We start from the raw sequence: 15,442 nt of genomic DNA, 5'->3' as shown, positions 1-15,442 counted from the left end.
TAGGAGCTAACTGCCAGGCACACCTTCAGCAGGGGCATGGGAGGCCACAGGTCCCTGTGCCACATGGGTCCTTAAAGCATGTGCAGAATTGTTTGCAGAATGGAGGAAATGAACAGGACAGAGAGCTGGACTCTGATGCTCAGACCTGCAAACTGGCACACTGGCCTGCTATGGCCTTGGTAAAGCATTTTGAGACCCAGAGGGAGAAGCTGCTATTTTGATCTTTTTTATTACACAAAATTAACTTAAACGCAATCAGTACAAATTAGAATTAAAAGTCTGACTGAAAATGACAAATAAATTAAAATGCCTTTGCACACACTTTAAATAGAGAGCTACACATTGGCAGTCTATCAAAATTCACAGGCAATAAGAAAACATGGACATATTTAGGAGGAGCTCATGATAGAAGGTTCTCTGGTGGAGGTGATGTTTGCAGTGACTACAGTGTTGTCCTTCCACTGCCTGCCTCGTCCTTTTGGTGATTCATGATATCCTGGACCCATTTATCTTCTGGGTTGCCACAAAGCATTGAACCTTTGACTGTGGTAAATCTGCAGAAGAAAATCCCATTAAAGGAGCAGGAGAGAAGAGGAGCCCATTCTCAAAGGATGACCATTGTGGGTGGGAAGTTTACAGCAAACCGCAGTGCTGAGCACCTGCATGCTCCTTGCTGCCAGTGAATCCCACTGAACCAGACACCTCTACAGCTGCAGAACAGCCCCAGGGAAATACAGGGGGACTGGCTGAATGTCATTACCAGCCTCCTGTTCTCTCTGGCACTTGGGGGAGAGAGCCATCTTCATCCCCAACATGACTTCTCCAGCTGGGACACCATCCTGCCTGTGACCCACTGTCTGGGAGGGATGACCAGCAGAAAATCTTTTGGCCCAAATCTAATAGGGAGGACCACCAACTGGCTTTCTGAGACGTGCAACTTTCCTCTGAGATGTTTCCAGACCATTCTCTTAACAAGGGTGAGCCTAACACACCAATATCTGTTGGCAGGATGGGGTATGCTGCAGGGTTCCCTGGGGCTGCCACACTACTGCAGGGCAGGGGCACCCAGGATTTGAGCAGGAGATCTACTTACATCACGGCTGGCTGGAAGCAGTGGCTGCCTGTGCGCTCGTACATTATCACGCGGTTCAGGGGAATTGCTTTGGTGCTGTATTGGGTGCAACAGGGACCAGAAAAGTTGACAGCAGCTGGAAGAGAAGAGACATTTTCCGATATAACCAGACTGGGGGAAGTGCCACCAGGGAGAAGCAGGGTCACAGGACCAGATGGGTCCTGCTGGAGGAGACGCTGCTCCCACTACAGTCTCCCACCACAGTCATCCTTCCCCCAGGAAGCCAGAGTGGCAAGACATGCCTCTTCTTTGCTGCGGCAGACGCTCAGAAGGAAGAGGTGCCAAGCATTACTAGACCTTACAGGGCAGCGAGAAAGAGAAGAGAGCCCCTCCAAGAGGAGAGCTTGGACTCACCCGGTGAAGATGAGACCTGGTAGCAGAAGGCAGCCACAGAAAGAACAGCAAGGGCAGCTGTGAAGGACTTCATACTCCTGCTGGGTGGAGGTAAACTGTAGGAGTTGGTCTAGAGCAGGGACTGCTGCAAAGGGCCCCTTGCTGTGCCTCACACTGGATTTCTGGGTTCTGCCTTTTTTTTATAGAGGGAGACAGCAGAAAAAGCTGAAAACATGCCGGAAATGTTTCTAAAAGACAAGAATGACACAATGGAAAAAGTGCTGTGTCAAGGGTGCAAGCCTTACACAGTAAGTGGCAGAGGGAAGTGCCCAGAACCTCAATATGCAATAATGCCCTGATGCTGCAAGTACTAGATAATGATAAAATACTATGAAATGATAAAGAGAACAGGACATGACCCATGGCTTTTTCCTTTCCTATGACCAAAAGGGCTCCACAGAAAAGTTGAAAGCAATGTTTCAGGATATTAATAGCTGGACCTTTTGCCTAGAAGTCACATGATGGCCATGAATGGAGAATGAGCATGTCTGCCACACACAATTATTTCCTAGAATGCCTTCTGCATCACAGAAAAAATGGGGGCAATCCACTTCCTTCACCACAGCTGCACCAGGGACAGTCCATGAACCAAGCAGCCCTCCCTGGCTGCCCGCTGTAGTGGGTCAGCAAAGCACCCCGCAGCCATGCACTGCCCCAATTGCAGCACTGCCCCAGAGAGAAGAGGGCTTTCTCCAAGGGATCCCAAAATGCCATCAGTATATACACATGCAGAGCAGTGGGCAGAGCACAGTGCCTGCCTAGGTCTGGGCTCCTCTCCTTTCTTTGCCCGTCACTTGCAGTGAGTCTTTGGGAGATCTGTTCTGTTGCTGCATTGCAGTTTCCCAAATGCAAGTGCCAGCTGAAATAGCAGTGTTAACAATGGACATGAGGCTCAGCCGTTAGCATTTACTAAGAGTTTTAGAAGCTCATAACCACACTGGTACTGTAAAGTTTGGCCTGCCTGACTATTTGGTTCTAGCAATGTAGAATCAACACCCCCTTGACTTTGCCCTGTCATTGTCCCAGCATGTTGGCTTAGCTCATACTGTTTGGGAGAGCAATGGTGTCGCTGCGCTGGCAGAGAAATTCCTGTTGGAAATGTTACATCTACACAGAAGGGCTTTGCCTACTTCCAGGCAAAGGTTTGTGGATGAAACCTCAGGAGAATGGAGGAAGGGAAAGGTAAAGCACTGCCAATCACAAGAGAGCATTAGAGGGACAGGTATTTGCTCTGCATCTCTGTTTCCCCATTGATGGGATTGTTGCCATCTCAGATCACGTCTAGGGATTAGGCCAGGCAAGAGCCCTGTGCTGGTACAGTCTGAGCCCAGGCTGGAGATCTTACCCATGTATGGCAGAGAGAGACTTGTGGTACCCTGCTCTGAATAGCCTAGGACCTCAGGATTCAGCTGGGATCCTGTTTGCTCTATAACCTCCCTTGTCCTGTGCTCATGAGTCTCTGACTGGAGCCCATTTAGATGCTAGGAGGAAGTCTCCCTTCTCCAGGCACATTGGGTCCCAGCTCCTGGGCTGGATCTGCTCACCCCACACTGCACAGAGTGGGGTTAGGGAGATGTCAGCCTGCTGCTGGTCGATGCCTTGAGCAGACTACGGTTGGCACCATACCATCAACGGCCATCATCTTACCCACAGTACGTAGCTTAATCTAACAAGGAGCTTCTGGAGCTTGGCTGTCCCCAGGAACTGCTAGGAAGGGAGCCAGGCAGGTCACGGCAGCATCCCAGCATGGGCCGTCAGCACCGACAGCAGCAGGGCTGGCCTGGAAGGAAGGCATGTGCTGAACCACACCCCCAAACCACCCACACCCCCAAACCCACGGTACTGCTGCACCCTCACTGCCTCCAACGCAAGCATCTCCTGCAACACATGTGTCCACCTGTGCTTCACTCCCAGGATGTCTGGCAGCTCCCCTCCATCCCAGCTGAATGGCTCAGTTCAGTCATTCTGCACCTCCAGCCTAGCCATGAATGACTTCCCTCACCCTGTTCCCATGCTTCCCCCACCACCAGGAGCTACCAACACCCTTTTTCAGAGGTTGCTGCACAGGGATGCTGTGGAAGGCAGGGGCAAAACAGGTCTCCCAGGCAGGGAGCAGGGCACATGAGTGGGAGCTGCCTGGGCCTCAGGAATACCCCTTGTATCCCGTCTCCCCATGGGCCCTGCCACACATGACTGATGGACACAGCTACCTGAGACAACAGACGCAACATTTGACATGACCAAGATAACAGACCAAGACCAATGCCACTGCCTGAGACAACAGACAGCAGATTAATTCTGGGGGTGCTGGAAATGTCCATGGAGACAGGTGTGACCAAGCAGCAGACCGGGGAACCACATGGACAGATGAGGCAAGATAACTGTGATGTGCCAAGATCTTGACAGCTTGCTAACTGAGGTGCCACCAACACCTGCCACTCTCGTAGCCCTACTTCTGCCATTTTTTCAATGCTTTCACACCCAAACATACGCACTCATTCTCCATTCAGACTGATCTTAACAATTCTGTTACACATCTCCACACAGGGACTAAAATAAAACTGAGAGGAGGAGAACAGGCTGGGGAATGAGCTGGAGATGTCCTTGCTGATGCAGCTAAAGTACCAGCACAGCCTAGCTTGGAACTGCTTTTAGCTGAATGTTCTGAATGTTCTTGCAATGTTCAAACACAGTTTTGATAGAAATGTCAAGATTCATTTTAAAAATCAACATTTTCAATCAGGAATATATATGTGCCTAGAGATTTTCAATGAATTCTCTCTCCCTTCAGATATATTGGCTATGTTTCCCACTTCTGCTCATTGCAAAAGTAATTCTTGGTGGTTTTGACATCTCTGTTATTCCCTTGTTTCACTATTCATCAACTTCATTCCTTCCTTGAAGGGAGATTTTGTATTTCAGTTTTGGCTGCTCCTTCTTGCCAAGCCAAATAATGTAAATCTCTAAATATTTTGATTTCTAAAGCCTCCTCCATATCATACATCCTAAATTGTAGCTATTTATGGAATCTGTAAAACCTCTGCCTTATGGTGTGTTTCAGCTTCGATAGAAACCACACATCGTCTCTTTGGACACATTATCAGAACAGATTTTGGATACAGGGGGAAGTCTCTTCTTACCCTGAAGGCAGCCTGCTCCACTACACCTATTGTCAGTTTTGAAGTCACATCTGGGGTCACATTATCACAGGAAAAGAAGCAATGCCCCTCGGAGCTGCAAGATCACTAAAATGGAAAACTGTGGTTTAAATTGGGAACAAATCAGGTGGAAACAGAAAAAGAATGACTGGCAGTAGTGAGTGATCAGAGGGTGGCGCAGCTTCAAGAAAGACAAGCAAGATCTCAGATTTATCAGGAGAGGTATTTTCAAGAGGGATAGAGACTTACCAGTGTGGGAAAGGGAACCTTGCTGGGGGGATATGATCAAAGTCTGCAAAATTATGAGTGGCCTGGAGAGACAAACATCGACTATTCACTGTCTCTGCTAGTACAAGAACTAGGGACCACCAAATGAAGCTGGCAGGAGCCAGGAGCCAGGTTCAGAATGAACAGAAGAAAGTGACTCTTCATACAAGGAGTAGTAGACCTGGGGAACTCCTCACCGAGGGCCATGGTGATCACGAGGAACTCTCCATTTGTCTGAGACTGGACATGGATTTTAAAGCAATAAGCTCAGGAAAACTCGTAAGCTGAGAATAGCTGGAGAGACTCATAAACTGAGAATAGTTGGAGCCGAGGAGCGCACTCAAGGGAGGCAACACAAATACTTGCCTTTCCCTTCAAGGGATCTGCTTGTGGCCACACCTGGAGACTTTAATACTAGGCTAGACAGACCCTTGGTCTGCATCCTCTGAGGCTGTTCATGTTTGACTCCCCAGAGCAGTCTGTTTCACAGGACTGAAAGGTCTGTAGCTGAGTTTGGGAAATTGCACTGAAATGCTTGGGTTGAAGTATATACACCAAGGTACACCTCCAGATGAAAAATGTTGGTAAGTATCAGCAGAAAGACACCAGTAGTTTCTAAGCACACATCAAGGGAGAAATATATTGTTGCAGTTTGTGCTATTACCCAAGATAAATTCTGGGGCTCCTAGAAAAGCCTCAGTTTTGGACCAAGAGACTGAAGAGTGGGAGGTGGCTGGCTGCTGTGGCAGGAGGTGGCTCTCACAGAAATTTGGCAATACTTTCAAGGACAGACACTGGCTGCCTTTGTGAAGTTACAGCCATGCGTATGTATTCTGGACTCCCTGAAGATGCCCTCAGCAGTGAGCACCAACCTGCTTGGAGCTAAGCAGGGTCTGTCCAGCACCTATAGCAGTGTGTGGCTGTTTTACCTATGGCAGCTAAGGTTCAGGGAAACAAAGAGAAAAACTGTTTGCTCATTTTGGGTGCCAGCTTTGAGACACCCGGGACCTGGTATTTCCCTAGCACTACATGACACTTTGTATTTGCAAAGTCTCCCTGCCATTGCCTTCACTGCAGCTGGAGGTACTTGTGACTCCTGCAGATCAGACTGTAGGATTTCAGGCATCCAGAAAATACAGAGAACACTCTACATGAGCACTGGAGAAAGCTGGATTATCTCTGTACCATAAAGGAAGACAGAGGTAGACTCTGAGTCTCCAGATGTACAATCCAGGCCTTCTTCTAGCCCCCACCTTGTTAACTACTCCTGGTCTTCTGCAACAAGCACAGGGGTCTTACTGCCAACACTGCACACCCTGACTCAAACACAGAACACCTTTTCTCAGTGATCACATACTGGCAGTTGAAGGCTGTCTCATAACACAGAAGCAAATCAAGCTTGCCATGTCCCACCTTGGGAGCGGTCAGTCTTTCCCCCCTCCTCCTTGCACAAGCAGCATGTGTGAAGTGGTGACCCTCACTGTTGTGTATTCAGCTCCGTGCTATGTTCCTGATGGACCTGCTGCCTGTGTAGTGGTGGAGCTCTCCAGCAGATGGCAAACACTTCCCACTACCAGGCTCTGCTCCAGAGCAAGTTTCTGACCCAGGCAGCCACCCCAGCAGCGTCATAGCCTAAGCTCCCAGTTTTGTTAGGTGCTCTCCCCTGGGCCCAACTGATAACCATGCTGAGCTTTCTTCTTGACAAACAGAGACAGATGCTGAGACTTTACTGCAGAGAAAGCACCTGATGATGTTTTGGATTTTCATCCCACAAAGGCCTCCTTGAAATATCTGAGCAATATCACTCAGGACAGAGCAGATAGGGCCACATGGAACCCTCATGCTCTGTAGATAAATGGTCCTTTCCAAGACCATCTTCCTGCCCCCTTTCAAGTGGCCACCTTGCCTCAGCTGCTCTCCCAGGTGGGATCTGGCATTCCTGCACAAGGACTGGCCCTTCCTTTTGCTGCTCACCATCCCACACAGCAGGCCAGGTAGGGCTGATTTTTGCAAAGGTTCTTTGACCAGCACTAGCAGGCAAGGATTCGGCAGCAGCAGCTGTTTTGCCCAAAGCATTAGAAAAATGGGATCAAAAGATCAAAACCCATGCATGTGCAGGCTCCTCCTGGTGCACTACATTGCCCCAGGTGATACAACGTGTGCTCTGCTCTCCCATGAATCCTCACACTGGGCCTGGGCCACCATCCTTCACCTGAGACCCTGTCCTGCCCCTGCTTCATGTGGGCATTTTGGTTCATCAGACACTTTTGTGTCTGGGTGTCAGCAAATAGCCCTGTCAGCAGGTCACAGTTATATCTGTGGTTGTTTGATTGTATTTGGGGAAGGCTTGGCAAATGGCCACTGACCTCCCCCAGTGTGGCTTTCCAGGAGATGTGCCCTCCAGGGATGGCTCGCCTACCCTGGTGGGCTCAGAACATTGTGTCTTGGGGTGTCTAAGATGGAGACTGAAGCTTGGAGGCAGGGTTTGGGAGTTCATGTCCAGGGGGAAAAGAGAGAAGAATCTTTGCACAGAGCTCTGTGCCTGTCTGCTCTGGCACAGCCAGACGGATAACAGAGGAAGGACTGTGGCTCTCTCTGTGCCTCTTTTTTCTTGCTGAAACAAGGGGGATCTGTGCTCTCCCTGAGTCTTCTCCAGGCCATGAGAGAGTGAGGAGTGTCACAACAGCACCCTGGGACTCTCCCAGCTCTGTTTGGAGAGGGAAGGTTAAAAAGGGATTCTCTAGCTCCCACTTCTTGGGAACAGAGCCTGTCAAGACCAGCAGGCCTCAGCAGTCCCTTCTGGCCCTGCTCCTGCCGATTCATACTCCCCTTTGGTTATGGATCCTTTGGGTCAACTTTGGTTGGGATCAAGATGAGAAGCAATGTCCCAGGGGAAAGGGAGCAGCCCCCCATTAGGGCTGTTATGGGCAGGAGCCTTGGTGTCTGTGAGCAGCGAGGAACGGTTGCTCTAAGGAGCCCTGCAGCTGGGGAAAGGGCCAGCTCTGGTCCCATTTCCCCAGCCTGAGCCAGCACTTGCTGGGTATCATGTGCTGCTGAGCACTAGGCTGCCCTAGAGGCAAGAAGAGAGGGGACCCACAGTCCTTTCCATGCCCCAGCAGACACCAGCCCCAGGGTCTTTGTCCTCTGGAAGACACTCAGGTGCAGATATCTCAGGTAGCTACTGAAAGAAAGGAGGGTCACCATGCCCCACAGCCCAAGCCACCCATCAAGACCTCCTGTCCTATTCCTTTCCATCTCCCCAAATCACTTGACGCAGAGGAACAGACCCCACTCAGGAACAGCCCTGTGCCCTGTGCTCTCCCAGAGCATCTCACAGTCTGCACCTACTCCCCACCAGAAAGGAGCCCACCAAATCCCTGCAGAGATGAGCTTGGACCAAAGCCCAAAAGCACAATCCAGCAGAGCCACTGGGTTGATTGAGCCAGCCTGGGGTGGTCCGACTGTCATGGGCTGGATCCCAGCTCCATCCCGTAGCAGCCCCTGCCTTGGAGAAGACAGGAGCAGCCAGTAGGAGCAGCATGTTGGAGCACACATCCAGTCACCTTCCTCTGCCCTGCACAGGCTCAGGTGAGGATGGATGTGACTCTGCTCCTCAGTAAGAGGGAGCAGCTAAGCCAGGTCACAGCCTCATGGGTTCTCACCTGAGGGTCAATTAGAACCCAGCTCTCCAGGATCCAGGCTTGCATGCCGGAGGGGTCATGCTAGAGCTGGATTCTTTTAGGCATGCTGAGGGGTGGGAAACAAATATATTGGAAGGACTTTGCGTTCCTTTGTCAAGTGCCCTCCTCTGTTCTTTCTTTACTTCATCTCTATTTGGCAATGACTTCATTTCTTCAATTATTAATCACCTTGCTGCAACAGCGACTAAATTAAACTCATTAAACCTCCTCTGGGACCAGCCCCAAGGAAGGAGGTAGGTTTCCAGAAAGTACATTAGAGAAAAGGCAGACAGAGAGTCGAGACAAGCTGGTGTGGGAGGAGATGGCCTTGCTGCACAGTATAGGCCATTTCCCATCTGCTGGTAATTTGATAGCCAAGGCAGGAGCACAAACCAGTGTCAGATATATCATACAAAAAGCCCGTTCACAGGTCCCACTGGCCAGCTACAGAAGGGTGCTTATTTGGCAAGTGTTTCAGCTGAAAAAAAGGCACAGAAGTGAATCATGCAGGGAAGAACTGCTTACACAAGAGCTCATGACACTTCACATCCCAAATATTGTTGTCAGAGTATCCCAGTCACTTTTGGCGGTGGTGGACAGGATGGTTTTGCACAGCTACTCCCCACACAAAGATGCTGATTTTGTATGACCTGCTTTAATATTCCAGGAACCCAGCTGGCACAGCCCCAGCACAGCCCCCTTTGTTGCCCTTTGCCATCATCAGGGATTAACCAAGGAGCAGCCTGAGAGGGTTTTCAGTGTCTTTGCAAAAATGCTGATTTGTCAGAATTAAGAGATTTTGCAGATATGTGCAAGTTCTGACAAAGGTCCTAGTGGGAAAGGCTTCTCTGTTGTGGAAGGGGATTCCTGGTCAAAATCAGAAGAGCTGGCCATAGTCAGGTAATCTAGCAATTTGCTGGGCTGAGAGAAGGCAAAGATCAGGCCACAATACAAGTCTCAGCTGAGTGAATGGACCAGAGAGAAGAACCTGGATCATGTTATCCTAAAGAGCATTTCAGTCATCAATCTCTCAACTGTTCAGGAGAAGTAAAAAACTTCTCCTTTTTATCTTTCCTTGTTTTTTGGACTAGAGCAACAATCTTTTGCCCATCTGCCACTGCTACCAGAGAAATGACCTGTCTATTCTCCTTGTTCTGCTCAGTCAACTGTGCCCACGGCTGCCTCCTTCCCAAGTGCACACCTCTCCAGAGCTCCCTGCCCACAGCTTGGATGAAAAAAACAGCACCTATCTCCCCTTGACAAAGACCCATGCAGCTTTCCTGCATGCTGCTGGTCTCCCTGTCCACGCTGACACTGACCTGCAAAGGCAAAGGCTGACCTGCAAGAGGACCACCCCAGGCATGCTTCCCCCACCATTTCCTCCCTGGTCCCAAGCAGGACTTTGAAGCCATGAATCCAACCTAGATCTTAAGCAAAGTCTGACAAATGCTACTCAGCAGGAGACAGGGAGTGCAGTTCACCCCAGCACAGGTAACATGAGGGGGTGGAAGATGTTGCCCTGCAGACATGCACTCCTTGGGCTCCCTGTAAACCACCCCTCCCTGGAGGAGCTGGAATGGTGGCTCGGTGCAGGCAGCGCTGCATGCCTCCCTGCGCTTACATGGTCAGTTTATACTTTGTGACAGGGAGAGCACACTGTCCCCTGCCAGGGCAGGCCTGGCCAAGGATGTGTGAGGGAACTGTGCTGCCTGGTGTCAGGGCAGAGCCTGGGGCAGGGCTGGAGCGCAGCAGGCCGGCTGCTGCTGGGGCTGCCAGCTGCTTGCCCGCAGCGGTCCCACCAGGCCTTCCCGGCCCCCCAGCAGCATGCCAGCTCCCGCCGCAGCTCGGAGCCCTTCAGCCCTGGCCCCCCCGCGCCCGGGGAGCCTCCCCCAGTCAAGGGCTGCCCAGGCCCCCGCCAAGCCCCTCGCGGTCCCCTGGGCCCGCAGTGGCGGCACCGCCCGACCCCGCCAGAGGGCGCCACGCGCGCCAGCGCACGGGCGAAGCCCCGGGAGTGGCAGCGAGGTGTGAGCGGCAGGCGCGGTGCCCAATCAGAGCGGGGAAGGCGGGGAGGGGCGGGGCCTGAAGTGGGCACTCTAAACTGGGAGGTGTCAAGATGCGGGATGGAGGGCGCGACTCACGCGGAGGGGCGGGAGATGGTGTTGAGTGGCATCCGCTCGAACCAGTGAGCTTTCCGGCGATCCCGTGAGCCGGCAGCCTGCGCGAGCTCGGGCCGGTCCTCCCGGGAGCTCTAGCCGAGTGGCATTGGGAGCGGCCAATGATAGCGGGGGGCGGAGCGGAGGGCGGAGCCGCATGGGAGGAGGTGGTGCGGGTGGGGCGTGCCCCGCGCGTGAGTGGCAGGTGGGCGGGCCAATGGCGCGGAGTCCGGCCAGCAGCGGCGCCGAGCGGAGCGGTTGCGAGGGCGCGGCACGGCGGAGCCGGAGCGGGCAGCGGGCGCGGTGGGGCTATGGACCGCGTGAGCAGCTCCATGAAGCAGGTGTCCAACCCGCTGCCCAAGGTGCTAAGCCGGCGGGCGGGCGGCGGCGGCGGCCTGGAGGCGGAGCGCGAGAGCTTCGAGCGCGCCCAGGTACCGCGCAGGGCGGTGGCGGGCGGGACTCCCTCTGCGGGGCGATGCTGACCCAGGGAGGTGAGGCCCCCGGGTGGGCGGGGCTTGCGCAGATGGGCGGGCCCCAGTGGTTGGAGCTGGTCCAGGTGGGCGGGCCTGCCTCGATTGGGTGGGGCTGGTGGGCGGAGCTGTTTGAAGTGGGCGGGGCCGGCCTGACCCAGGGGGCGCTGGACTGTGTGGGGGCAGGTGGTGGGGCTGCAGTGCTCGTCAGGAGATGGCCTTCTCCTGTGGGTGTCCAGCACCTCCTGCCTGCGCAGCCCTCACCGCGCCTGGCCCCCTGTGCCTGCCGTTCCGCCTGTGCAGAGGGAGGTGGGGAAGCGGGCAAGGATGCGGTCAGCAGCAGTTGTGCCTTACTGAGCAGCAGCCACTGCGGGGCCCAAAGGGAGGCCGGGGTGAAGGAGCTCAGAGGGAGAGCGGGTGGGGGCGGAGGGGCACGCTGACAACAGGACGCTCTCGGCACAGCAGTGGATTCTTTGGCCCAGTGCCTCTCCGGGCACACGGGCTTTTCCAGCTGGGAATGCTCCACGGAAGGCCAGGGGGACTGGCCCTGCGCCCCAGGTGTCTGACGCTGGCCATCTTCTTGGCCACCAAGGGAGCGAAACACATGAGCTCCACCTGTGTGCCCGCAAGTTCAGCCTCCAAGCCTGGGGATGGCGCAGGCTTGGCCCGTAGGGCTGAGAGTCATGCCCACACTTGGTGCTGCCTCGGTCTTGCATGCTCGGTGGCTTGGATTGTGTTCTTCACAAACACCTGCCATGCTGCAAGAGCCTCTTCGTTGTTTAGGCAGGAGATAACACGATGTGGCTCCATGGCGAGCTGATTTAGCAACTGTGCTGGGTGTTACTTTGGAGAAACTTCCCGTGGTGCTCGCAGGCACCTGCCCAAACCATCGTATTGGTGCAGAAAGGGTGCAGGCTGCAGGGACAGCCCCCGTACCTTCGTGTGGCTCTTAGGAAGAGGCAGATCATGTGTTTAAAGAAGACACAATTTTCTCACCATCAGCTTCCAGAGTGTATATGTAGGGTTGATGCAGATCAAGGGCCTTTCTGTATTTCACCTACGTTTCCTGTCATAGGGTGGCTCAGATCCTATCTGCCCATTTGCTGGGAGTATTTGGTTCAGTAGCCTGCAGTTTCCAGAACTCACTAGGAGACTCAAGGCTGAAGGATTCGTGCGCCTGTTGCTTCCATAATGTTCTTATTTAGATGTTTAGATTTGTACAATACGCTAACGTAAAAAGCACTTTTCTCTGGTTCTTCCTGGGGGCATGCATGTGCAGAATGTGCACTTTGTCTTACACAGAAGGGCTAGTGTTGGCTGGGCTTGCCGGTCAACCGCGTACGAGCCGTGCCAGTGCCCCAGCACATTGTTATTTGCTTTGGAACCTTTTGTATTTTACCATATGCAATTACAGAGTTACATAAATAACGAAGCCTCTGCCTTGCAGAGCTTGTGGCTTTGAAGTTGGGAGCAAGATAATCCTCCGAACGCAGCACCAAGCGGAGCGCGCTCCTTTCCCTGGGAATGCCCGTGGGACATGGGGGCTGTGGGCAGGAGGTGGGAAGGGTCACGCGGGTGCTTTGGGGGAAAAGCGGACAGTTTCAGTGAAAGGGCGTGCTTGGAAGCAGTTGGGGGAGACGCTTGAAGGGAATGTATACACAAACGTAACAAGAATGGGAAGTGAGGCTGGGGACGGCTTGCCTCTGTTCTGCACTTTGTGAAGTCATGGAAAGTAAATGCAAGTTGGTGCCATTCTGATCTACTAACATTTTACTCCCACTCTACATTCACTGCTGTAAGTGACTGTGGGAGGTGTGAGGAAGCAAAGAATCTGGCCCCTCAAGGGGAAGAGGAAGTAAAACTAAGGCAGGAAAGGAGTAGCGATGGTTCAGGAAGAGGGTTAGAGTGCTCTGAGAGCAGAACAGGGGAGGCTACATGACCTGGAAAAGAGGCGGATAAAGCTGGCATCCCACACAAGGCCATAGCACTGCTGAGTGGGGATGGCATGTGGCTTAATGGCTAGGTGGTAAAGAGCAAGGATCAGCACTGAGTTTTTTACAGAAGGAGAAACATAAGGATGTAAGGTTGAACGTGAGATTATGCATAGGGAGTCTTCTCATGTTCCTTGCTTAAATTACCCAGAAAATTAATTATTTATAGCACTAAAGGTGGAACTAGGACTAGCTTTGAACTCTGAAGGGAGTGCGTGCAATTGTCTGCCTTGTTAAGCGCTGACAGCTCTTCGACAGGATAAGGAAATGGCAAAAGCCTCTTTATTTTAGATTTGAACAATCTTCCTGCAACTAACAAGGAACAGCAAGGCCCATTTGTCAGTAAATGACCCCATGCTGCATGGGCTAATGGGATCTCTACTTCAAAGACGCAGTGTGTTCCCTCGAGAGCCTCTGCTTCCCACCCAGAAGGTGATAATTAGGAGAGGGCTAACAGTTTGGCTGCGTGGAGCAGTGTACACAGCACAGCACTCAGGGACTGGACTGAATGCCAGCAGCACCGCAGTCTTTGCAAAGCTTGGAACATCCATACTGTCTAAATTTAATTTTCCTTGTATAATTTGCAGACAAGTGACACAGCATGTATTTCTAGGAGGTGCTATGCCAGCACTGCCTGTCTCTCCTGAAATGCTAACTCAGTCTCTTCAGGTCTTTTATTTCTTCAGCTTCAGTGTAGTCAGCTCTGTGCAATTTCCTGTCTTTTACTCCTTCATTTTTTGCCTAATTCCCTCTAGTTTAGGGAACTTGCCAGGCCCCCCTCTGATCTTTCACATATCGGATATCCACAATTTTTAACTTCTTCTTTAGCCCTTTTTTTAATATATATATACAAACTAATGCTTCTTTATTTGAAAGTGATTTTTTTAACAAAAGTTTCATCTGTTAAAGGATTTCTAAAATGAGGATTTTCCCTGTGTTTCCGTATGCACAGGCTCATTCCCTCCTCACCTCCAAACCTGCCTGTCTCATGACAGTAAGCATTGGTGAGGAAGAGTATTTTGACGAAAGGAGCCTCCACGTGCAGAAGACATGTCCAAATGGGCCTTGTATCAGCCCATGAGAAATGAGAATTCCCCAGGAAGCTTTGGTGGTTGTTGTCACGTGCACAGGCATTCTGGCTGTAAAGGAGTGAGCCCCTGACAAAGTCTGTCCGTTGGTTTGGTGACAAATTGGAATAAATTTCTCTGGCTTCCTTTCTTCCCCCTTGATTAGAAAAGTGTCTCAGGTTTCTTGGTGATGCAAGTGTGGTGAACGTGCTGAAATGGCGTTATCTTTTATGTTGTGCTGCTGAGGGTCCTGACTTGTCTGTAGAGAGTGCAGATGAAGGTGAGCAGTGTTGCAATATCTACCATGCTTTTGCTGGCCTTTCACTTGTTGTGATCCACCACTGCTTGTTGCAGCAACTTCAGTGAAATAAGTCTGTGCACAGCGCAAAAATGTATAAGGAGGAAATAAAAGCTTTAACAAAAAGTCAAAATTCTGCCATCTGTTGAGAGAAATGTTTGTTTTTCATATAGCTTCTGAGTCTGACATTTGTATCACCTGCAAATTCTACTTTATCTCTTGAGGAACGTGCTACACTAACAAACTGTTCTGAATGAAAAGCTGTGTGTTAGAGGTCTGTATGGAAGGTTTGAAGCTGAAGGCCTAGACCTCTGTATTTAGGTTAGCTATTGCAATGGAGTCTTCCCTGCTTGGATTTCCCTCACCTTCTTCTCACTGCAGTTGTCCTCAGTGGACGTTGTGGTGACGTGACAGGGTGGAGAAGTGAATTTCATTCTGTACTAACTCCATTTGTTAGTTTGGCAGAGGCGAGATGTTTAGCAGTTAGATGAGCCAAGAACTTAAGGGTAAAAATGGAGTCAGAATGGAAGAAGGATTTTTGTGGGGTATGGAGGATGCACACAGATGGTGCTAAATACCAAGACACACAACAACATGTTGAAGGATCACAGAAAACTCCCTGTACTTCTGCTGTTATGACATCAATTACTCTCCAGGAGATGGATGGGAGAAGCAATGCAAGGGAGGCACCACTTCACTTGCCCAGGCAGTTTCCAAGTGCACTTTGCTTTGGCTGTGATGTACGGAGCCAGCATTGCAAATGATCCTTTCCGAAGGATGACTCTGCCCAGGCTGTTGAAATGCCAGCATGCTGCTGTCACCCAGCGTCAACT

At 51.5% G+C, this 15,442-nt stretch overlaps 1 protein-coding gene across 1 annotated transcript; it reads right to left on the bottom strand.

Moving 5' to 3' along the window:
* Positions 1-213: 213 nt before the first annotated feature.
* Positions 214-1,668, bottom strand: LOC112968581 (C-C motif chemokine 4 homolog). Its single transcript, XM_026071013.1, has 3 exons — positions 1,487-1,668; positions 1,094-1,208; positions 214-554 (listed from the first exon to the last, which is right to left on the bottom strand). The coding sequence occupies exons 1-3, from the start codon at positions 1,557-1,559 to the stop codon at positions 443-445; spliced, it is 300 nt and encodes a 99-aa protein (XP_025926798.1). The 5' UTR covers positions 1,560-1,668; the 3' UTR covers positions 214-442.
* Positions 1,669-15,442: the final 13,774 nt, after the last annotated feature.

The sequence above is a fragment of the Apteryx rowi genome, unplaced genomic scaffold, assembly GCF_003343035.1.
Source record: "Apteryx rowi isolate R43461 unplaced genomic scaffold, aptRow1 scaffold_1071, whole genome shotgun sequence".
Classification (NCBI taxonomy): domain Eukaryota; kingdom Metazoa; phylum Chordata; class Aves; order Apterygiformes; family Apterygidae; genus Apteryx; species Apteryx rowi.
The sequence above is the reverse complement of the archived record's forward strand: the minus strand, read 5'-3'. Positions and strand labels throughout refer to the sequence as shown.